The 24,099-nt window shown below is 49.0% G+C and overlaps 2 protein-coding genes across 5 annotated transcripts in view; one reads left to right on the top strand and one right to left on the bottom strand.

The window, feature by feature from the left end:
- CUNH16orf96 (chromosome unknown C16orf96 homolog) overlaps positions 1-1,185 on the bottom strand; it is a 47,346-nt gene extending 46,161 nt beyond the window's left edge. Inside the window, 1 exon segment of the mRNA XM_039885225.1 lies at positions 1,005-1,185. The gene's annotated coding sequence lies outside the window, so the exon portion shown is untranslated.
- On the top strand, positions 962-23,975 carry CDIP1 (cell death inducing p53 target 1). 4 transcript variants are annotated; one of them, XM_039885221.1, is made up of 7 exons: positions 1,326-1,426; positions 6,124-6,207; positions 6,305-6,447; positions 21,102-21,206; positions 21,341-21,496; positions 22,278-22,551; positions 22,670-23,975. In XM_039885221.1, the coding sequence occupies exons 4-7, from the start codon at positions 21,122-21,124 to the stop codon at positions 22,779-22,781; spliced, it is 627 nt and encodes a 208-aa protein (XP_039741155.1). In that variant the 5' UTR covers positions 1,326-1,426; positions 6,124-6,207; positions 6,305-6,447; positions 21,102-21,121; the 3' UTR covers positions 22,782-23,975. The 4 variants fall into 4 exon arrangements, with proteins under 4 accessions (XP_039741154.1, XP_039741153.1, XP_039741155.1 ...); XM_039885222.1 differs by lacking the exons at positions 6,124-6,207; positions 6,305-6,447 and adding an exon at positions 18,284-18,512 and having other exon boundaries at positions 1,333-1,426; XM_039885220.1 differs by lacking the exons at positions 1,326-1,426; positions 6,124-6,207; positions 6,305-6,447 and adding an exon at positions 962-1,080.
- Positions 23,976-24,099: the final 124 nt, after the last annotated feature.

Raw genomic sequence — 24,099 nt, 5'->3', positions numbered from 1 at the left:
TGAACATTTTGCATAATTGGGTTAAATTAAATATATTAGTAAAACTAATCTCACCTGTTTCTTTTTACTTTTAAAAACGTGGACAGTAAAAAAATTTAAGTTATATATGTGCTGGTCTCCTAGCCTCCTAATTGCTGCTCTTGTTCTAAACCATTCTCCACATAGCAATCAGAATCATTCTTTAAAATGTCAATCGAATCACAAACAGTTGAGTCTCATTATTAGTGGTTATGGTTTATAAATTTGCCACAAACACTGAATTGGCGAATACTGAACCAAATGCTCTTTGGGAAATACACGGTAAGGTTCCTGCCAGCCTCTGGTCATACTTGCATCAACCTATACATAACCATGTTTTATGAGGGTTTCTATTTAAAGACACCTGTTTAATATATATTACTGTCTCAGTAACATTGAACTCAATATAACGCATGCCTACACAAAGCGTATTTAACACACACATTTTCTCTGTAAGCCTTCTTGCACGTAGGAACACCAATTAGCACTTCAGTACTATGCTTGGGAGCCATTTTAAGCAGCAAAATCACCAACCAAAAAGCCTGAGAAAAATCGCTAAACATACCAAAAAAGACATTTGCTTCAAGTATTAGAGCTTAAAAACTAAGTTATAGTGCTGCCTTACTAATCTCAGCCTGGACCCTACACATGAAGTGACAAAAATCATTCCCAGTCTGTGCATGTCTACAGAACGTACAGTGCCTAAAATCAAATGCAGCCAGAGGAAGCTTCCTCTTATGGATGCCCGGGTGCTGGCATCGACAGAAAGAAGAATTAATAGGGTCCTTCCTCTGTCCTCCAGCCACTCCCTCACTCACTGAAGAGGCCCTTGGCCCTCCCACGTGCTTCCTGCGGGCGAAGCACCTGCGTTAGTCCTGACGTCACGAGGGCTTGGCACGTGCAGCCCCAGCCCCGCCCCCGAGCTGACCTCATGGCTCCGCCCCTCCCCGTGACGCCACAAGCCTCGGCCGCGTTCCCAAGCCTACCTGGCTCCTTCTGACAGACGCGCGAAGACGAGCGGCAGAGGTGGCCGTCCCGGCTGCTGCGATTGCTGCAGAAACGGTGAGTTGCCTCAGAAACAGTGGTCACCTCCGCCATTCGAGTCGTTTTCCTGGATACCCCCGGGAGCAAGGCTGTACACTCGCGCCCCTCGGGGAGAAGGGATGACCTCGGACCGCAGAACTCCCTCCCCGCTCGCGGCCCTCGCGCGCTGCATGTTGGGCACTGTAGTCCTCATAGTCCGCAGATTGCGTCTCCGGCGCACGAACGGACTACATTTCCCAATGGCCTTTGGGCTGGGGGGGCGGTGTGCGCGTAAGCCCCTAGGGGCGGAGGGTCTGGTCATCGGAGTACCTGGTCCCCGGCTGGTCTCGGCGTTAGCTCGGCCTCAGGCGCCCTGCCTCTGGAGGTAAAGGGATCCCGGGGGCGGCGCAGCGGGTCCGTCGCGTGCTCTCTGGACGCTGATGCGGTCCAGAGCGGCCTTCGTGGTTTTGACGTTGAACAGTTGCTGGGTTGGCCGGCCACCCGTGGGGCTGCAGTAACTGCTTAGCCAGGCTCGGTGCCTCAGGGGCTGCCGGCCTGCACCTCGGGATCCCGGTAATAACAGCTCCCACATCTTCTGTGGGGAAGGTTGGGAAAATACTATGTCCAGTTTTACGCGGAGCTGTTTTCTGAAGGAAAGGGGATTGGAAGGTGGGTCCCAGCGACAAAGAAGCCCGTGCTAAGCTCCATGGTGACCTTGGCAGGCCCGAGAGGCCCCTGCGCAGCACTCCCTCCCCCGCCAGTCCTAGCTCGCCACATCAGTAAATCCGTGCGCCAGCTCTTGGACGCACGCGCCAGGACCAGGTGGGGAGGCAGTGACCTGGCCTGGCTTAGGGCCCATTCTCCTGCCATCCAGGACCTTCGTGTAGTTGAACTCACGGTGTCATGTGAGCCCAGTTTTGGGTACTTGACTTGTTTATAGGGGTGTGTTTCTGTTTTCCTTTAAATGTTCCCAGAAGGCCTCTCAACAGGTGTCAGGTAAGGAGCAGGGATCAGTAAGTTTCTCCAAGTGTGGGCCTAAGATCCTCTGCATCAGAATCACGGGGCCCTTGTTAAAAGAGCCAATTCATGGGGCCTACTCCTAGGGATCTCAATTCAGCAGTTATGGGATGTTAGAGAGTCCAGGACTCTCTGTTTAATAAGTTCCCCAGATAATACTCAAACACATTTGGGGTTGAGAACCTCAGGCCTAGTGTGAGGAGAATGGAGAACCTCGGGCATAGCATTTATACCAATTTTGCATGTATTCTGGGGCCTGCTGCTTGGCAAGGCAGTGCCTAGGCAATGTGTATTGGCACATTGTTTCTTCCCTGAGAACTGATCTAAGGATTGGGAAAGGCATGCCAGCTCTGCCTTGCCCTCTGCCCCAATATTTAATTATGAAAAATTTCAGTCACACAGAAAAGTTGAAGAAATTTTGCAGTGAATACCCATAGAATACCACCTAGAGTGTACATTTTACTATATTTTATCGTAAATCTACCCAGTAGTCTATCTTATTTTTTGTTTATGTGTGTCAAAGTCAGTTGCAAATATCAGTCTAGTTTCTTCCCAAGTAGTTAATCATGCATATAATTAAATATAGCCTTAGAATTCTTCTTGCTTATTATTTAAGTAACATAAGCTCTGGGTATTTGAAAGCCTACCTGTCCCCCATCCCTGAAGAGCTGCAGGTTTTTCTGTAGGATGGGTCTGCCGAACCAGGAAAGAGCTTTACATGGGCTCTTAACAAAGATTTGAAAACAGCAGGCCATGGTTCTAGAATCACCCGAAGAGCAGAAAAATGGAATGTGTGGCATAGAATAATACTTCAAGGACGAAATTGTTTTGAAGGAGAGCTCATGGAGTGTGCCCTGATGGCCAGGTTGTCCCATCAGATCACATTGGCAGTAATTGATTTACCATCAGCTTGCCCACTTCGAAGCTGCTGGTTTGGTAAGTTTTCTAAAGCTCTAGGGGAACAGGGCTGCATAGCCCAGTTGAAAGCTTTGGGTTCTTTGGGCCCAGGTATTTTGTTCCATAGCCACAGACACCAACCTCTAATCTTCTTCAGTTGTCTGAGAGGGAGAGAAGAGACAGTCCTGTGAAAATTCATCTCTACTTTCAGAAACATTTTTACTCATAGAGCACACAGGGACGTCTGGCAGTTAAAGTCATGGCATCTTATATTGACATTTCTGTCCTTACATGGAGGAAGGCAGTTGTGCTGGTGAGAAGGCACCATGCAGTGAGAGCTCTCGCAGAAAATGTTGGTCCTTAGGCAATGGCGGCGTGAGGTTTATTGTGCCTCCATGAGGGGACTTGGAAATAGAGTGCACAGAATGGAAATATGCCGATTTCCAGGACCCCACAAAGGGCTTCTGTTTCCTCATCTCTGCAGTCAGAATTCTGCCAGATTCTCCCTGAGAAGTAGTAGAGGCCACATTGCAATTTAGTGCTGTAGAGGAGAGGGGTCACTGGGCTGGGGCCTGGGGCAAAGCCTTTCTTCCTGAGAGAGCCACCCACCCAGGGATACGCAGGTCTGGTCACCCCCGAGCCAGCAGACCCACCACCTCTTCTGCTCTGTGAGTCAGCAGGCTCTGGTGATAATGGTGGGGTCCTGGAACCAGAACTGCCGAGATTTGGCAGACCATACTGGAGGCCTTCTGTTCCTTCCAAGCTGTGTGACAGACATTTGCCCTCCCAGAGGCTCATTTGCTATGTCTGTGATAGGTGAAAAGCAACACCCAGGCCAAATGAAGACTGTATCCCCTCTAAGTGCTGAAAAGATTAGGGTCCCCTAATGTTAGATAAAGTACAAAACCATGCAATGCAGGATAAAGAAGTCCAATGACATTCTGATTCTTTCCATGAAAGCAGTTATGATGTTGTCATAGACAAGGGAAGCGGCTACTGAAGTAACACCTTTTAACTTACTTGTGTCTTTCCACAATGCCAGGTTTATTGAGTGGAACTTCAGATAACCCAATCAGGTACCCACGCAGATTAACGCATGACACACAGAGGGGAAGTACAGAGTCTTATATGACAGAGCAAAGAGATGAAAGTCCTTAGCATCTCCAAAGCGAGCTTTGTTGACTGGTGGCGTGGAGCACAACTGTCCATGATGCTCTTGGATTAGGCTTGAGCGTCATCTATCTGAGGTGTTCAGCTTACAAGGGTGGGATGCTTATGCTTATCAGCCTTTGCAGCTGGGGGCTTATCTGGGGCAGTCGTGGCTAGTGTTTCTGTAGTTTTGAGTGTTCCAGTTACACCCTAAGGGCTTTCTCATTATGTGATAGTTGACATTCCTGCCATGGCTCCCATGGAATTCATTTTGTAAAGTCCAAAAAGTCCTTATGCTCTATACAGATGTTTTTGTAATGTTGGATAATTTTTTCAGAAGACATTTCTTGTCACCTTTTTCAGTGCTCCTGTAGGTGCTGTGAGTCCCTACATGGTCTGTCTACTGGGTGATCCAGCACCATTTATTTTTACCAGAAAGAGGTGTCATGAGGGTCCAGTAAAAACCAAATGTGCTAGATACATATTGTGTTCGATAAGTATCGATTCAGTCTGAACTTAGGGGGACCCAGGTGCTGTAGGGTCCGCACCTCCAGTGTCTGCGTCTTTCTTTCAAGGAAAATGATAGAGAAGCATGGAAGGGTTTCCCTGGTGGGGTGGGGGTGGGGGGCTCTGAGGAGAGTCCTAACTGCTTATTAATTCAGGAAGTGAAGTGGTTGTCTTAGTTCTAATTAACATAAACAGCAGTAGCCTTCCAAGTTGGGGAAACAGCAGGGAATGAAATTTCTTATGCAGTGTGTGCCCTTTGTGTGTGCTTTGTACCCACCTGGCAGCACTCTCCCCTGGGTTCTGTCATCACAGCGCCCTGGGAGGTAGCACAGGCATGCAGCAGCCAGAGCTACTAAGTGACTTGCCCAAGGCTGCCAAATAATGGAGAGCAGGGCTCCAGGCCCAGCTCTCCTGAAACAGCAGGAGCTGAGGGAAATGTGGGCTCTCCCAGCCCTGTTGTGAAAACTCTATGGAGTTATCGTGACTCAAGAAAGGAGTTGGAAAAGTACTGTCTGGATTTTTGGCCATGAACACAGGCACTTTCATCAAGAAGCATGGAGTATATTTCAGCTGAGGCTGTGTTCTGGCCCAATGGCTGTGTGGGGTGGGCATTCGGGTTAGGAATAGCATAGGAAGCCTAGTTAATTTAACCTCAAGCCTCATGGACTCTCTTTTATTCAACAGACCTGTGCCTGGTGCTGAGCAGGGCCCCAGGGATACAAGTAGGAAAGTCCCAGTTTTTCTAGTGGGTGAGAAGAATGAGGGACAAAACATTCCCTGGTGGGGAATTACAGGAAAGGCTCAGGTTTGCTGGAAAGGAGGTGGGAGAGTGTTTGGAAATGGAGGGGAGGATCTGTGGAGAGGTCCATTGGTGGAGGTATGGCTAGGTTTGGTTTGTCTGGAGAGGGGAGCGTTACAGTCTGGGGTAGCTAAAGTATAGTGTGGTAGATCTGGAACACAGGGCCAAGTTCAAACTTTTCTCCTTATACCTGACCGGTAGATGAGATAGTGGATCTGAGGGCTTTTTGAGCCATAGCATTAATAGTACTTGCTGACAAGGTCAAGATTTAAGGTACAGAGAAAAGTCCGGAAGGCCTCTCAGACATCCATCTTAGTGACTGGGCTACTGATCACTGAAACACGGCCCACAAGATGGAAGAGAGCTCCTGCCTAGGAGTAGCAGCCAGATTGTGTTCCCCATGATGTGCTACCCGGGGCTGTAGAGAGACTGGTCCCAAATACCGACCCTGCCCTCCAGGAGCTGCCGGTCTGCCTTGGGAGGCCGGGCCCTTGACCACAACTGTCTGTCTCCCCTCTGCTCTTAGTGGCTCTGTTGGCCCAGACATGGAACCCCTCCCTGCCTGCCTCCCTGCAGAGCCTAAGTAGGGCCCACCCAGGCCCTGAGACCTCTCTAGTGCCCTACACTCAGACTGGCTTCTCTCACCTGGATTACCTGCCGTTGTGGATTCTCACTTGGGTTTTGCTGAGTATCTCTTTTAAATTCTTCTCAAGAGTGAGCTGGCTTCCTAGCTGGATCTTCAGCAACCTGAGAGCCAGGACCACAGATGAGTCATGGAATGTCAGCTGAATTAAAAGGTCAAGAATCTTAAATCTTTTCAAATAGGTAATCACTTGAAAGAAATAACAAATTTGGGTAGTGTTGGCTCTGCTGAATAAAACTGGTTTATCCTAGAACTGGAAGACTTCTGTGCTGCTCCAAGCAAAAGACCTCACATGGTCATGTGACCACCTCAGCATTCAGACACCACCCCCTTCTCATACGCTATGCTGCCTGAGGCTCAGGCCACAGTGTCCATCTCTAATAGACAAGCTCAGGTAACCTGCGTGTTTACTTGCTTTACCTGGGGAGCATGGGGGCCATACCAGGACCCAGTTCCTGTAGCCCCAGTCCAGTGGCCAAAAAGAAGCCATGCCTGCTGCACATAGAGGCTAGGTGCTGTAGAGACCCCACCTCTAGCAGTTGCCTATTGATATCAGAACTTTGGAGGACCCATATTAGTATACCAGGCACAATGCAGGAGGTGACAAGCCATGGGACACCCCAATCTCTCAGGCCCTCATCTCACTCAGAGTAAAGGTGGATGTCCTTCAGTAGCTGAGGACCTGGCCTGTCTTCCTGCACCTCCCACCAAGCCTCCCTGCCCTCAGCTCCTCCAACTCTCTGGGCACGCACTCTGCCCAACCCCCAGGCTTTTTGGGCACACTCCAGGCCTCTGCACTTGGACTTTCTTTGCCTGGACCTTTCCACAGCTGTGCACGTGGCTCACTCCCTACCTCTGTCCCATTTTTGCCTGACTCTTCCCTGCTCTGAGAAACACTCTCTGCTTAAAAGAGCAGCTGGCAGCACTCCCTTCCCTACCATTTGTTTCTCCATGGCAAATAGCACTATCTGACAGTACTGTGTATTTGACCTCTTGCTGTGTTTTACAGTCCCCTCTCCCATGTAAGCTCCATTAAAGCAGATATTGGTAAAGTCCCAAGGCGTAGGGACCATGGTCTCTGTGCTCTGTCGCCGCCCTCCAAGTGCAGGGAATAGTTTTGAATGCAAAATTGAAGTCCCAAGTGAACAGTCAGTGATTACGTTCTATAGTCAGCTGGTCTTACCCCGGAGAGTCCTCGAGTGGCTCATGAGCTCAGAGGCACTGACATTTCCCCTGAGGAGACAGCACTTGCACTCCCGTGGGTTCCATTCTCCCAAGCCCTGCCCTCACCCAGAGAAAAGCAGGGAGTGGGGCAGCTCACTTCAGTGTTTCTTTTTGTTCTGGGTATATGAAATCCATATAAACTCACTCAATGGAATTCCACTGTGCGAAGCACTTTGTTGGGAGTGTAAAATCCCGCTCAAGCATATTTTGAAAAACATTTTGGTGAATGTGTGAGAAAAGAGGGCAGAAACAGGTGCAGTGGCAGGGCACTGGGCATGAGTCAGGGCCCCTCCTGCCAGGGAGCAGCTAAAATATTTGAAGGCTAAATGAATGTCAGCTGACACTTTGGACTTCGTGATCTCTAATGACGTTTCCGACCTAAAAGGTAGTTTCCTAATGCATGAATCATAGAGAAATATGCACATGGCCAAAAATATGGCAGCCCCAGATACAACATGAGCTCCTACTTTCCCAAGGAGTAGATCCTGAATAGTTCTTCTGTCTCACTGGCAGGTGTAAACTCTTCAGGTTAGATGTCCATTTAGAGTGATATGAATTTAGTTCATCTTCCATATAGTATTTCATGTAACATAATTTAAAACACTGATTAGATTTGTTCCCCACTCACATTTCCCAGAGCACTTTTATTACCACTGTTCCCTCTCACCTTTGTGGACATTGTGGCCTTGTTAGGGATGCCAGATATGATTTTCAATGTAGGTCGGCTGGGCGTCCCCAGCTACAGGGATGCATCCACTAGACTTCTACTTTGTTTTTTTCATTGGTCCTGTGATAGAATCTACTTTTGAGCTCTTTAAAAAGATGTTTATAGTAACATCCAACCGTTGCAACTGTGGCGTCTCATGCCAGGAATAATTATCTGCTACATGTCTACTGGTTTTTGGCTTTTTTATTCTGACTCATTTCATCCAGGTGACCTCTAGAAGCATGCCACACTGGTGCTAAAGTTACTGCAACTAATGGTCTTCACTCAGCAGTACTTTAAAATAATTGAGAGAATGCTCTGTAATGTGAGGGTTTGGAATGATGCAAAGACACTACCCTCATTGTTTTGAGGGGAAATGTCGGTGGCGGGGGGTGGCTCTGGAATATATACAGGAGCTCTGAGCCTGGGAAGGCAGAAAGGCAAAGCCATTCTCTTGGGAGCATAGAGATTTGCTCTCCGCCATGGACTGGGGGGACTCCGGCAAGGCCCAGCCACAGGCTGAGCTCTTCCCTGGGTCAGCAAGACCCACAGGCATTTGTGTCTGAAATAAAATTTCCGGCTGGGTGGCTGGGACTGTGTGATGGCCACATTGGCTGCACTTAAGGGCCTCATGCTTTTTCCTGCATCAGGATGGTATGTCTTGATCTCAGATAACTGACTAAAATAGTTACCCCAGACTTGTTTTGTGTCAGTTCCACAAAGGCAGAGGTAAGGATTTTTTCCTTTCCAGGCTCCATTTTGAATTCCTAAGTAAGTGATGGTTCCTTAGACTCGCTGTATTTCTAAAATTAGTTGGCCTTTTATTTACGAAGTCCCGCCTTTTATTTACGAAGTCCCGCCTATCCAACATGTGCAGATGACTTGTTTATTCACCACTGAGTGCAGCCATATGTGTTTTTCCACTTGTTGCTCTTCATTCCTTCCTATCTGTACTTCCTCCTTCTGTGCCAACCAGTAGAATGTGCGGAACCAAGCTTCTGAGCCCAGTGCTGCCTGGAAGGCAGCCCCAAGGTCTGGAGGAGATCTCTCGGTGACAGGTCAAAGGCCCGGGCTGTATTCCAGGTGCTGGCTCCAGCTAGTGGCCTCGGGCAAGCCCTGTAACCTCATCAGTCTCAGTTTTAGCATGTGTCTCTTGGGATTTTCTTATCTGCCAGGTGTGACCTCCTGCTGGCTCTCCAGACAGGGTCTCCAAGGCTAGAACTACCTTGGATGACTTTAATGTTCCATCTTGACAGGTCTAGTCCCTCGGTTTTATTGGAACACTGAGAGGTGACCTGGTATAAAGAACTGACTCATGCAACCAAACTCATCGTCAGCTTATGAAAAGAAAACTAGCAAATAGCCCAGTGCTCCTTGGAGCATTTCTTTTCCTATGGGCAAAACTAGATAATAGAGGCATCTTTCTGCACTAGGGAGGAATATACATGAACTTAGCACAATTATGAGAATTTTGAGGAAGAAACCAGTCTAAGGAGCTGCCCACCCTAGAAAAACCAGAAACTACACATAAATGTTTCTATATGTGTGTTTGTATATAAAATCCCACTATCCAGAGAAAACCACCCTTAACATTAGGTGTGTAATATGCAGTTGACCCTTGGACAATGTGGGGGGTAGGGGTACCAACCTCCTGCACAGTCAGAAATCCACATGTAACTTTTGACTCCCCTAAAATTTAGCTACTAATAGCCTTACCAATACCATAGTCGATTAACACATTTTGTATGTTTTATATATTATATGCTGTGTTCTTACAATAAAATAATCTAGGAAATGTTAAGAAAATCATAAAAGAAAACAATTTACAGTACTTATTGAAAAATGTATAAGTGGACCCTCGCAGTTCAAACCCAGAGTTCAACTGTATATGTAAATAAACACCTTTTAAGTAGAATCTTACTATGCATACTGCTTTTACATTCTTTCTTCGCTTAGTGCCATATCAAGACCATTTTTCTACGTCAATTAAAATAAATCTATATTATTTTGGCAGCAAAAACCAAATACGATTACATTGTATAGGTAAACCAGGTGGATATCCAGTCCCTTTGGTTGAACATTAAGACATTGATTCATAAAAACATTTTTGCATGTGAATTCTTTGCTCATGTGTTCATTTATCCCTAGGACAAATGCCTCAAAATGGAATTGCATCAAAAAGAATGTACAGGTAACAACTGTCCTCTAGATAAGTCATACTACTAACCTGCTCTGCTGCGGCTCATGTGCTGTTGACACTGTCACAGGGAGTCAGAGTGATTTACCAAGGCTTTGACAAGAACACAGCATGATGTAAATTGTACAGTTATTGTCATGATCATCACATCATCATCTTACTACTTTTTAGTTTAGAACCATTCTTTGAGTCCTATCTTCCTTTTGATTTTCTTTCTGATTAAGAGCAACCAATGTATTTTTTTCTTCTTCCGTGTATTTCTTTTTTTATGCTCTGCTGTGTCTCTATAAATACAAGTAACACGAACAGTTATTTATGTTTATTGAACACTATGTGACAGGCTACGAGCTACATGCTCTTCATACACAACCTCATTTATGCCTCATCGCAACTCTGTGGGTCAGGAGCTGCTGCTGCTGCTGTTTCACAGATGAGAAAACAGACGCTGGAAAGTTAGGTGGCCAGATGGCTGGCATGGGACTGAATGCCTGGGCACAAGGGAGGATTCTGCCCTTCCAGCTTAGCTGTGACATCAGAGTTAAGCCTCCCCATGGTAGGGCACAGATGATGGCATTTGGGGCCCTTGGCTTAGGCTGATGTATTAGATCCATTGAGCTGTGATACTGATCAGGGAGGAACAGAAAGGCTGGGTGGGAGGAAGGCAAACAGATGTGAAAACCAGATCTGTTTTCTGGTCCTCTCCCTGTCTTGTTTTGAAGTATTTAGAATTCCCAAGGCATCAGTTACACCCTTGTTCAAGTGTAAAAATAAATGGTTCACTGCCACTGGTGATGCTGAGGGAGGGATTGTCTCTCTCATCCTGCCTCCATCAGGAAGGACAATGGAAAATGGGCCACTAGTGCTACAGTGCTAGAACTTGGCAGCCTGAGGGCCTGTGCAGCGAGTCACTGGCCTCTGCCTGTGCAGAGGCGGGTGAGCTTGAGAAAGCCAAGTTATTGGGAGGTCTATAATGGGAGTTTTTCAGTTGTGGACCAGTTGTTTCTATACCACTGTCCCCCGTCCCCTCCTTTGCCTGCTGGTCTCATTAACTCCACCTCCTCTTCATGGCTTGCTTGGAGAGACCTTCTCTACTCCCAGAATGGTTCCGATCTTTCTGTACTTTAACAGTCCTCTAGACTTTTCTGTATCCCATCAGTCACACTTTGTAATCAGGTTTGGGGTTTTTTGATGTGATTATTAACACCTGTCTCTCTCACTTGATTGTAAGCTTCTGGAAGGCAGGGACCATTCCTCTCACTCCCTGCCTCTTCCGCAGTCTGTATCCTGCACAAAGTCAGTGTTACACAACTATCAACATGAACAGACTGTTGGTTATAACTAGAGGAAGCTCTGTTCTCCCTCTGAGGGCCTCTGTTAAGTGGCCTTCACACAAACTGTACTTAAGCCCGGCCCAGGGGACTCAGGGGAACAGGACAGTATGTGGCATTGCCCAGGGAGTCAGCAGCCATTCCTGGCAAATTAGTACCCCAATTGTAAGGACACTTCACACTGCATGGTCCTTTGTGGCTTATCCATATTCATGTCTCAATTCTCATACAGCCTCCAAGGTGGGCAGGCGGGGTGTGGACAGTGAAGTCATGTGTGGGCCAGGCTTCCTGGAAGGGATCTGTCCCACTCAGGCCTGCACACTCAGCATGGGCTGAGTGTGCTCTCCTTATCCTGTCCTCTGTGGCTCTAGAGACCCAGGGGACCCAGCAAGGTGTTTGGTTTCCCTCTGGGCCTCTGCTCCTCTTGGAGCAGTGGGTGCCTCCTTTGTTCAGCAGATGGGAGCTGTCTTTCAGTTTCCCCAGCAAAGCCCAAAGGCCTGCTCCTGGCCAGAAGCCTGGAGCCTGATTCCTGGGGACAGAGGAGCTCTTCTGAAGCCAGCTGGCATCCTTGTGCCATGGCTGCAGGGAAGGGTAAGCCCTTCTGGGTAAGTCGGCCCTGGGAAACGCAGCCCTGCAGAAGGCTGCTGTCAGTGTCTCAGGTAGATGCCCGGGGTTTGTGGCCAGAGTGCCCTTCTCGAAACATTACTGACCTTGGAGCTCCAAGACAGCCGTCGCCTGAAAGGAGCAATGGCCCTGTACGGTTGCTGGTGTCTCTTCCTTTCCAAGAGTTGTTTCGGGAGCCTCACAGAACACGTGGCCTCCACTTGGCTGAACTCTGCTGGGCTAGCCACGCAGGCTGGGTTTGATTACAAGTCCCCCGGGATCCTATGGGACATGCACACAAAGATCCCTTCTGTTGTGGGAGCAGTAGCTGCCCTGGCAAAGGCACTAGTGCCTGTCATTTTCCTTCCTGTTGGAAGTTGTTCACCATAAACGATGACCATACGTGCTGTTATTCAGTGTTCTTGTGTGCTAGGCCCTGAGCTGATGCTCTGGGCATTCTGCATACACTGCTTATTGTAAACCTTGCTGCAACCCTGAGAGGTAGGCATGATCACCCCATTTACAAATGAGGACACTAAGGCTCAGTGAGGTCACACAAAGTGGTGGAGCTGGGTCTGAACTAGCCTGATGCTTCCTTTAAAGCCCTGTGCATTACAGCAAGCATCCCTGGGTGCTTGGTGTGGCAGTGGCGAGCTCAGGGACTCACCAGGACAGTCCACTCTCAGTCTCAGGGCTCTCGGTCCCTCTGCCTGCAGGTACCCCATTATGGTCTAGGCGGGTTCCTTTAGCACACGGGTTCTTGAAAGGTGAAGTGCAGTTTCCTGGAGGCTTCCTGAGACTTTCCAGGCACTGAAGGTCTCAGAACTATTTTTATAACAACACAAAGACATTCCATTTCCATTTTCCCTTGTGTTGGCCTCCACATTGGTGTCAGAGCCGCTGGGAGTGAAACTACTGTGGGCTGAGCTCACTCAAGGCAGTGGCACCAAGCTGTGCTAGTCATTGTAATTGTGTTCACCACACACACATGCCAGTTTCATTTAAAAAAACAGTAAAAATTAACTTTATTAAATCTTGACCGTTGAGTACTTATCTTTTTAATATTCCATATAATGAAATGTGAGGCACACAGAAAGGACACGCAAGTGAAGTGTGATGGCAGCCTTAAGGGAGAGCACATGTATCAGTTGTTTGAGTTGTGAGCTGAACCAGCTTTTTTGTGGCGCTCCATATTAAAGGAACAACTGGCACACATATCCTGGTTATTCAGACTCAGGGATTTAGCAGACATTTTCTTGAAAAAGAACAAAGTAAGCCTGCTACTTCAAGGAAAACAACCAGCCTTTTTGTTTTTGTATGTGTTGCTAATGATAGATTTGTTCTATTGGTTGCCAATGATAAAATTTGAGCTTTCAGATGAAAAGTAGAATTTTGGAAATCTGGTATCTGCCACTGTGAGCCTGACAGCTTCCAGATAAAGATTTTTCTGATGAGGTTGGTGGTGATACTAATAATGTGAGTTTTTTAAGGGGGGCTGTTACATAATGAGGTGTCAGCATTGCTAGATCTGCATAATTGGGGCTCGTAATTGGGAACTAGTATTTTCCAAAGACCCGTACATGCTGGTACAAACTCATGCATGTGTAAAAGTTTCATTATAATGCAAGGAAAACCAATAAATTTTAATGTAATAGAGTCAGAAGAATTCATCATTAAGGATTCAGGGTCCACATTGCAACTAACTTTTAAGAAACTACCAGTTGTCAAATTTGGGTACAGTATCAAAGAATATCCACAATTATCTGAAAAGACAATTCACATGCTCCTCCTTTTTTTACCTACTTATTTGTGGGAGGCTGGATTTTCCTTACCTACTTCAACCAAAACTACATATCACAACAGATTGACTAGAGAAGCAGATATGAGTCCAGCTGTCTTCTCTTAAGCCAGACCTTAAAAAGGTTTGCAAAAATGTAAACCAAGGCCAGCCTTCTCATTAAATGTTTCAGAAAGTAGTTATTTAAAAAAGTTATTTATATTAACATATAATGAATTTATTATTGTTATGTTTAATGAATTTAATACTTTTAAATTCTTCATTTTTGATTTCTGATATGGTAAATGCTGATAGATATAGCCCACAGAACAAATTCTTTTTGGATTCCTCAATCATTGAGTGTGAAGGGGGTCCTGAGAACAAAAGGTTTGAAAACTGCTGCTCTAGCAGACCCTGAGGGAAGCTGATGTCAGAAAGTCCTTCTTCTCAGCACCAGTCCTCAGTCCTCCAGAAGCACCACTCATGTACAGTTGGGTCTCAGCTTCAAACTGCCCCTCCCTACCCTCTAGACTGGGCCTTCCTCCAGAAGCGGGTGTTGGTGTCTTTCCATGACAGGTCCTGTCTGGAGTGAAATAGACCACAGGAGGGCAGAGTTGGCACCCCCATGGCAGTGTGCAGGACAGTTTAGACTGCAGAATTGAGTCTGCAGCCGTGGCTGTGGCCAGTGAGGAGCATATCCCGCTGGCGTGGGCCCAGGCCCTCCCAGCTCCCATGGGGAGCCTGCCTAGGCTGCCTTAAGCTGCCAATTGGCCTGGCTTTGGCCCTGGATCAACAGCAGCACTCTCTACAGTGAGTGATGAATAATTGGGAGCAGAGCAAAACTCCAGAGGCGTTAACCAGGGCCCAGAGGTCTGTGCTTTGAACTCTCCTCTGGGAAACGGGGAGACCCAGAGGAGAGCAGCTGAAATCAGGCACCGGGAGGTAGAGACCCTGTCCCCCCTCCCTCTGTCCGTCACCAGGAATCAAAACTGCCCATCATCGACCTGTCCTAAAATTGTGTTCGAGAGGCAAGTGGGGTCTTGGGTTTTTGCTGGCCATCCTGGCTCCACATTGGAAGACTGCGTCCTTTCCTTGGAACTGTCACATTCCTCAGTGGCTGCTTAGTGTGTTGGATAGAGACAGGGCCTGGGATCAGTGGAATTGGAGTTGGGGTAGAGGGTGGGTAATGAGGCAGTTTTGCCTGGTTTCACGTCCCCATACCTTAAAACCCACAGCACGCATCTCAGAATGTCATTTTCATCCTCAAAGCTGAGAAAACCCTCACCAGGCCCCTCTCTGCTCATCTGGAGAAGACACAGGAGCTGTTCTGTGTATGTGAGGCCTGATTAGTCTCTCTGATGTGGCTGTCGGCAGAGCTGTGTGAGAGGGAGAAGGGAGGGGCTGAAGTTGGGCTTCCAACATTGGAGTGCAGAGCAGAAGTTTTCACTCTGGAACGGACCAGCACTGAGCACCAAGCAGGCCCAGACTCCTTAGTGGTTGCTGATCCAACCCAAACAGCAGGTGGCACTCGGGGTACCACTGGGCTATGGGGGGAAGCTGGGGAGTAGTTTTGCAGACAGTGCTTGGCTCTGTGCCTGGGAGAACTTTGTCTTGCCCACCGGGAGTCCCCAGTGCCTGTGCCCTTGGGATGGTGAGATGAGACTGCAGTGGGGAGCGGGCAGGTGGTAGGTCCAGAGACACACGTGGAGACAGGCTTCATTTCATTTTAGGGTGACTGGAATAAGTCCCTCCTACATAAAAGCACAGTGGGTGCTAAGCTGTGTTGGTTGTGGGTGCAGGGGCCAAATTAGGCCTCATGTTGCCCCATTCTATCCCCCCATGGACCAAGGGGCATGTGTAGGGTCCCAAAGACCACTTACGGCTTTCCTCTTCTGTACACACCACCCCACTGTCCTTTGGGGCTCCTCTGAGTCAGTTTCCAGCTCTTCACCCTGTGACCCTCTCCATCCTAAGGTTTATCTTGATGCCCTCAAGGACCCAGGCCTGTGATGTGAATTACAGTGAACATTGAGAGGTGGAGGCTCACGGTGTGTACCTGAGTCCCTCATGGCGCCTTCTCAGGTGTCTTGAGCCTTCTGACACATCAGCTGCTCGCCCCACGCTGCCTCCCTGCCCTGGCAAAGGTAAGGACTGTTCCTTCCAGGCCGGGCCTCAACCTGAAAATGCAATCAAGAGATGTCGATCTTTGTCAGATCCTCGAGGTCCTTGTGACAGGGTGCCACCCAGTAACCCAGCCTCTGCCCTGCACACATTTCCAGAGTGACTCTGTCTCCGAAGGGCCAGTGGCTTCTAAAGTAGGAGCTGTTGGGGCTGGGGCAGTGGCACACAGCTTTTATCCAGTGCTGAGTGGGAAATTCCCCAGCACCCGTAAAACTGCCTGAAAACAGGTGAACAGGAATTGAAAGCTCAGAGGAATTCCTTGAGAACACCTAAAACTGACTGCAAGGTTGTGTGACCCTGGGCATGTAACAGCTGGGTCGGCTTTCTCTAAAATGGAGGTGTCAACCAGACTGCCCGTAGGCTAGTCTGAGGACTGAGTTTGTACTTGTTTGACCCATAGCAGTCACCCAGGGAATGTTACCAGGTTCTGACAGAGGTGACAGATTACCACTCTCCTTTCTCAGTAATGTCTTGGACTTCTGCAATCCCGCAAGACTTGGAAGAGAAGTGTGTTCCTGAAATATACTGCCTTCTCCACCTGTATCAGGTGTGACTGCTGCTGCACCTCACTGGGCCTCAGACAAGTGTGCCAGTGCTCTTACACAAGGACTTCATTTAAGGCTTCCTTCTCATTCATTCCATGTGCTTCAGCTCACTGAGAACACCTCCGCCCCTCCGTTCATGGATGAGTTAGGACAAGCTAGGGGCTCATGAAACCTGCAGCGGGGTGGAGTCTGAGCCCCGGAGTCCTGGGGCCCAGTCTTTGTGCCCTCACACCTGTGTGCCACTGGGGGTCAGCACAGCATTGGCTGGTCTGCTGCTGAGTGGTCAGCTGGATCTCTAACTGTGGTCTGAGAGAATTTATTGTATTTTATTATTATTTTGACTGGATAATAAATGCACAAAATCCAGAGGGTGTTAAGGAGTCTACTGTATAAAGTGCTCTGGACCCCAGAGGAGCTCCTGTTCTGTTTAATGGTAAACTTGTGAAGATTTTCAAACAGTCCTCTATTTCTTCACAATTCATTGCTACAAGATCCAAACAGGAGGCTGAGAGGCCTGTCTTGGATTTCCAGGGCTGCAAGTTGACTTTATTGAGCTCCCCAGGACCCCAGGCCTCACTATCCTCTGCTGGGAACTGCAAACCCACCAGTCTTGCAGCCCCTTCCTTAGCCTCTCATAACCCATGCACCAGCACCTGCCCAATAGTGAAGTTGCTGGGGCTGAAATCTCGATGCTACAGTTGTATTTGTAGCTTAATTTATATGTGTGTGTTTTTATTGGAAAGCTGTTTGGCTTTTGGACACGTGACTTTTGAAAAAGATTGTACTCTTGCAGTTTTTTTTCCCCTTGATGATGGAAGTTTGTGGGAATGCATGTTTGGTTTTATATTCAGAGGCACTGGAGGAACTGGGCTTTGAATTCTGGAAATCTAGATGAGCTATTTTTTGGAAACGTCTTTCTTTCATACTGAAGGCCCCCCTGCCCTCCCCACCTTATACACACACACACACAGTTCAGGAAGATGGCCGGAGGATGGGTGTGAATGTGGAGGGAAGGGGAGGAGAGGGAGAGGAGCAGCAGGGCCCTGCTGCCCAAGGGATTGGGCAGAAGGGGCTCTGGTGCATGTGGTCAGCACCTGGGGTAGAAGCGTCCCTGTGTGCATTCCAGGCGTCCTTGTGTGGCCTGCGGTAGGTATGTGAGGATGGCTCAGGGTTGGCTGGTCACCAAGGGAGACCTGTGCCCCGTGTGCAGGGCTTGTACCATCATTATGATGGTGTAATTCCAGAAGTAGAATTCTTGTGCTCTGGGAGACTACAGAATTAGATCTAATGATTTTGATGAAAAGGCAGGCCACGCCTGCATCCTTAGAGGTGCGTGCACACGTGTGTGCACACGTGTGTGCACGTGTGCCCATACTCTCTGGAGGTGGAAGGCTTGGAACACCCAGACTACTTCCTCCTTCTGAGAACCTGAAGGTGCTCAAAAGTCTCACCAAGCACAATGCAGCTCTTCCCTACTGAGAGCATCCCAGGGCCTGGTCGGTTCCCTGGGAGCCATGCATGGTGCCACCCCAGAGGCATCCCACCCACGTGGGTGGATGGGATTTTGTGGCAGGTGCCAGCCCATGTTCCAACAGACTCAGCATGTTAGTGTTTTCCACATACATGATGAGTCAAGCCTCTTAAAGAAGGCTCCTTTTTCTCCCATTAGGAGGATGCCTGATGGGCCAGCAATGGCTCCTGTCTGTAAAGAGACCTTCTGTGAAGTCCTCTAGAGGCTTTGCTGCTCCCCGTTCTTGATCCTGTGCTGTTGGAATTCACCTCCGGTGAGATGTGAGGGGTCGGAGAGCCACTCAGGATCCTAGACTCAGCTCTGCCTCTAAAATGCCACGTGACTTTGGACAAGTCCCATCTTTTTTTGGCCTCCGTGTCTTCAAAGGATAAACATAAGCAGCAACTCATAAGAGTGGGCATATACTCTGCAAATACTCGGGAAGATGTACTGCTTCATGGTGGTCAAAGAAAAAAAGTAACCAGGTTTCATATTAATGTTACAAATCCTGATAGCAGTATTCAAAGTTTGCACTGTAAATTGGTATCATCCTTCACAAAAGGCATAAAATGTCCATACCCTTTGACCTAATAATCTCACTTCTGGCAAGTTTAGTCCAAAGAAATAGTCCAAGAAATGAAAGGAGCATTAGGCAAGAATGTCCCCTGTTTTTAATAAAAGTAACAAGTACCATTCTAACTGCCTTAATAGGGGTTGGTCAAGTAAACAGTGGTGGGTCCATTTTAGGGAATATTAAAATTGATGGTCATGGAGTCCTGCAAGATGGCAGAAATATATGTGACACATGTTAAAAGGGTTTAAAATTGTTATGACAGGAGCTATATAAAAATATAGGTGGCTGTGCATGCAGATTGGCAGAGACTGACTGCATTAGGATAAGACTGGGCAATTTTGTTTTCTTATTGACATATATATTGACATATAATCATATACCATACAACTTGTCTGTTTAAAATGTGCAATTCAATGGTTTTTAGGATATTCACAGAACTGTGCAACCATCATTACAGTAAGTTTCAGGACATATTTATCACCCCAAAAGGAAACCCTGCACTCGCCATTATTTGCCTCCTCCCCACCAAGCCCCTGGCGACCAGTAATATGCTTTCCATCTCTAGATCCGCCTGTACTGGATATTTTATATAAGGAATCATAAAATATGTGGTCCTTTGTGTCTGGCTTCTTTCACTGAGCATGTTTTCAAGTTTCATCCAGGTCGTAGCATGTGTTAGTACTTCATTCCTTCTCATGGCCGAATATTCCACTGTATGGATATATCCAGTTTGTTTATCCATTTATCGGTTGATGGACATGACTTATTTACACTTGGGCTATTTCGAATAGTGCTGCTATGAACATTTGTGGGCAAGTTTTTGTGCAGTTTTCAGTTCTCTTCAGTATATATGTAGGAGTGGAATTATTGGATCATGTGGTGCTCTCTCCACAGCAGGTACACCATTTTTACACTCCTGCCCCAGCACTGCGAAGGTTCCATTTTCTGTACATAATACTTGTCTTTTTCATTTTAGCCATCCTAGCGGGTATGAAATAGTACCTTGTGGTTTCAATTTGCATTTCCCTTTTGGCTAATAATGTTCAGACTCTTTTTATGTGCTTATTGGGCATTTATCTTTGGAGAAATGTCTACTTAGATCCTTTGCCCGTTTTTTAATTGAATTGTCTTTTTGTTAATGAGTTAGAAGAGTTCTTTATATATTCTAAATACAAATCCTTTACCAGATACATGGTTTGTAAAAATTTCCTTCCATTCTTACAAGCTGTCTTCACTTTCTTGATAGTGTCTTTTAAAGCAGTCTTAAATTTTGATGAAATCGAATTTATCTTTGTCTTTTGCTGCTTGGACTTGACCACTCCGGCCCTGCCACCGACTTCTTAAATTTAATATTTAAACTTGCTGATTCCAGGCTCCCTTTACCCTGCAGGATTACTTGGGGTCCCCCATCCGTATGGTTCTGAACCTAACTCCGGTGGGCTCTGGGAGGGAGCTACACTAGGGTAGTTGCTTTCACTGTGTACCTTTTGTACTGTTTAGACTCTAAACAAGTGCTCACTGAACCTTGCGAAGGAAATGTGGAAAAGTGTTTGTTTCACTTAATATCATCTTCCTTCCCCACCCCACCCACTTTAACACAACAAAGAAGGGCAGAGACACCACCGTGCACAGCTGGCTCTGAGAGCCGCTACTCTAAGAGCTGGTCTGAGCCTGGTGGGGGAGAGAATGCAGGAGACCAGCCATGGCCCAGGGAGAGAGCAGCCTTGAGAAGAGGGAGCTACGCGGGTAGGTACAGCAGTGGTGCTGTACTGGGCATCAGAGGGGTTGGGGAGACCAGGTGAATGAGGGAGGGGAGTTTGATTTCCTGGAGGCCAGGTACCCAAGCCCCACCCAGTCCTGGTGCATGGCCCCTGCCCCAGTGCGGAAGGAGCTACATGTTGTTCTTGCCCTGAAACAGCTCCCCGGGGCCCTTTGTGTCTGTCCAGGCCAGCACTGGAAGGAGCCTTACCTGCCTTCCAACTCTCAGAACCTGGGATTTGAGGTAAAATGTCTCCCAGATCCCCTCCCATCAGTAAGCCAGTGCCCCGGCACGGAGACTGGCCCAGTGTTCCCTGGGTGTCAGGAGGGGACCAGTGCCCAAGCTGCCCTGGGGAGCTCTAGATTAGGTTCTGGAGCTACTGGGGTAGGGGGGGCTCACCTCACTGGCTTCATGTCCTCCTTAATAACTCAGTTCTGTCATCCTTGTTGGGCTGCCCTTGTCTTCTGGCTTTCACACAGGAAGTTCAGGTGACTGCTGAGGTTAGTAGTTTCTTGAGATATGGAACATGGTGACTCCCTGAGGATTGTCACGCACCTTGTGCAGCAGGTTCTCAACACAGATCAGTGCCCACCTGGCAGTAGCAGGGCTGGGAGCATTAATTCATTTCTGTGTTTTCCTTCCAGGTCCAGGAGGAGCCTAGAAGATGTCTAACGACCCACCCCCTCCTTATCCTGGGGGCCCCACAGCCCCCCTTCTAGAAGATAAAAGTGGAGCCCCACCCACCCCAGGTAGTATTCGGTGCACCCTGGTCCTGACCTTGTCCCTTATCCATCTCAGCTGCTAGAAGCTGGTGCCTGGAGCAGCTCTCCCACCAGCAGTGTGGCTGGGTCCCTCTGAGCATCCTCTCTCTGCCTCTATCCAGGCAGTACCTCCCCAGCTGTGATGCAGCCTCCACCGGGCACGTCACTGCCCCCTGCAGACATTGGCCCCCCACCCTACGAGCCACTGGACCACTCAGTGCCCCAACCTGGCTTCATCCCCCCACATGTGAATGCAGATGGCTCCTACATGCCTCCAGGTAAGTTGGAAGGGATCAATCCCAGGGGAGCACAGGGGTCTGCTCAGCCCAATAGGCTGTCATCCAGCCTTTTGTTCTGTCTGTGAGGGTGTTTTACTGTACGGGCAGCGGGGCTGATGGTGCTTATGGAAAGTGGACATGGGAAGGTGTCATAGAATAGGCGCTGCTGCGCAGGTGCTGTGGACAAGCCAGAGGAGCCAGGGCCCTACCAGGAGGAAGGCTGGCTCCTGGGAAGGCCCCATAGGCACAGTGGCAGGCTCTGTGGATTCATGACCACTCCCCGCCAGAAACCTGAGGCCATGGCGAAGGCCTGGGCACCTGTCCACCCAGCAGCTCTTCAGAGCAACCACTCAGGCCAGAGAAGGGCCAGGGCTCCTGCACAGGTAGGTGGGCCCAGGTCAGGTGGGCCAGGTGGCACTGCAGTCCAGGATCTGAATCCGTTGGGGAGGAGAGCCCTATGTGCAAGGGAGGAGCTGGTGAGCAGTGAGGCTTTCCCTCCTGAGGTCCTTGAGCACAGCGCCCAGTCCCATGTATAACAGGCAAGGGAGTAAACGCTTCAAGCTGAGGGGAGAGTGGGCCTTGTTACCAGTTCTCTACCATGGTCCCCATGGGGCGGACAGGGATAAAGAAGGGCTAAAAGAATGTATGGTTACCTTGGCCGAGGGGCCTGGTCCCTTAGGCCTCAACTGTGTCCTGGGGCCTTGGGGCTTTGTGCTTACCTCTCATGTGGGACAGGAGGCAAACCAGTGATTTGTCTGCTCCATCTTCTATGCCGTTCCAGGTTTCTACCCTCCTCCAGGCCCCCACCCTCCCATGGGCTACTACCCGCCGGGGCCTTACCCACCAGGGCCCTATCCTGGCCCTGGGGGCCACACTGCTACGGTCCTGGTCCCTTCGGGGGCTGCCACCACAGTGACAGTGCTACAGGGAGAGATCTTTGAGGGTGCACCTGTACAGACAGTGTGTCCCCACTGCCAGCAGGCCATCACCACCAAGATCTCCTACGAGATTGGCCTAATGAACTTCGTGCTGGGTTTCTTCTGCTGCTTCATGGGGTAGGTGGTACAGGTGCTCGCGGGGTGGGGGCTGCGCCTGCCCACCATCCAGCTGGAGTAGACCTGGTGCCCTCAGCACCTCTTCAGGCCTCCCCGTCTCTCCCCATCTCTGATTCAGGTGTGATCTGGGCTGCTGCTTGATCCCTTGCCTCATCAACGACTTCAAGGATGTGACGCACACGTGCCCCAGCTGCAAAGCCTACATCTACACGTACAAGCGTCTGTGCTAACGGAGCCAGGACTGGACTCCCCACTGTCAGTCTGGCCCCACGTGCTTTGCTCCCCATGCTCAGTGGCTCGTGTCCCCACTCCCATTTGGGGGTGGAAGCCATTCCACCGGTCCCCTGGAAGTCTTGTCCTCTTTGCCTTGCCCTTCCCTGAACATCTGACTCTTCTGGCAAAAATTCTGTTAGATTTAAGGCCAAGGGTCAGCGAGTATCAGGGAGTTGGCACTGGGCTTGTGTGTTGCTGGTTTTGTGATCAGGAAGATAAGCTGGGAAGGGTCTTCCTGCTGGGGTCTCACTCCTCCAGTTCTGTATGAGGTACAGGTTTGGTCCTGATTTTCCCGGGACCAAAAGCAGCCCGAGCAGTGGCTAGTTTCCCAGACCTAGGCCTGCAGTGGGGCTGTGCCTGATCTGCTGGGCTGAGAGCGGAAGAGTGAATCCAAGCAGGACAGGCTCAGAAAGCCAGGGTTTGTTTTTGGGGTGCTAGAGGCGGGCATGACGATCAGAAGAAATGACTTTGGCCCTCGGAACTCTCAGGAACTCAACACCTTGTCCAAGTGCCCAGGAGCCACCTGGAGTAAGGTAGAGAGGTCAGCACAACTGCAGGTCATGGGTAAGTTATTGGGCCCTGGCTCACGAAGAAGGCACTTGCCTCTGTCCCCTGCCTAGCTCCCTTTCTGGCCATGCCTCTATGAACCTGTCTTTGCTGAGGCTAGGGGGAATGCCCAAGAACTCAACCCCTCTGTACCATGTCCTTGCTGTGTGTGTGGGCATGACCTGTGCCTGGTGTGTCCCAGCTGGGACCAGAGATGGCAGATAGGGCCCTGTGGGCACACTCAAATTTGCAGTGCTCTCTCCATGGACCCTCTTCCCGGTGAACACCGGGCCCTTTACCCTGGCCGACTTGCTGTCACTGTACAGCTGCAGCACTGGACTAGGGACAAGGAAGGAGCAACTACAAGTGGCAGAAGTGCCCTGGTGTATGCCAGCCCTGCCCTGGGCTTGAGGCCACACTATTTTCTGAATGGTCTGTCTGTGAACTTGCTCCCATGGACTGCTTTACCCTGCCGCCGCCCTTCTCCCCTGGTCGCACTGCCACTGCATGGCCTCCTTCCTGTCACTGTGAATCGTGGCCAGTCTGTTTGTAGTTTCTCATTAAATGGGCCCTTTCACTCCTCTGCTCTGGGCCTCTGCTCTGTTGCCTGGCTTCCTTCATTTGCAAGGGAAAGAGGGTGGCACTATAGGTAGTCTAGGGACAGGGTCCAGTCCTCAGGGTTTTGTGCAAGTGCTGACTACCTGGGGACAACACTGACATTTCAGTACC

The sequence above is a fragment of the Pteropus medius genome, unplaced genomic scaffold, assembly GCF_902729225.1.
Source record: "Pteropus medius unplaced genomic scaffold, Ma_sr-lr_union100, whole genome shotgun sequence".
Classification (NCBI taxonomy): Eukaryota; Metazoa; Chordata; class Mammalia; order Chiroptera; family Pteropodidae; genus Pteropus; species Pteropus medius.
The sequence above is the reverse complement of the archived record's forward strand: the minus strand, read 5'-3'. Positions and strand labels throughout refer to the sequence as shown.

What these genes read in the sequence shown, in the direction of transcription:
- CDIP1 (XM_039885220.1), top strand. Translation starts at nt 21,122, where the DNA reads ATGTCTAACGACCCACCCCCTCCTTATCCTGGGGGCCCCACAGCCCCC. An exon ending in TGGCTCCTACATGCCTCCAG is followed by an intron (nt 21,497 to 22,277) that starts GTAAGTTGGAAG and finishes ATGCCGTTCCAG; the next exon opens with GTTTCTACCCTCCTCCAGGC. An exon ending in TTCTTCTGCTGCTTCATGGG is followed by an intron (nt 22,552 to 22,669) that starts GTAGGTGGTACA and finishes TCTCTGATTCAG; the next exon opens with GTGTGATCTGGGCTGCTGCT.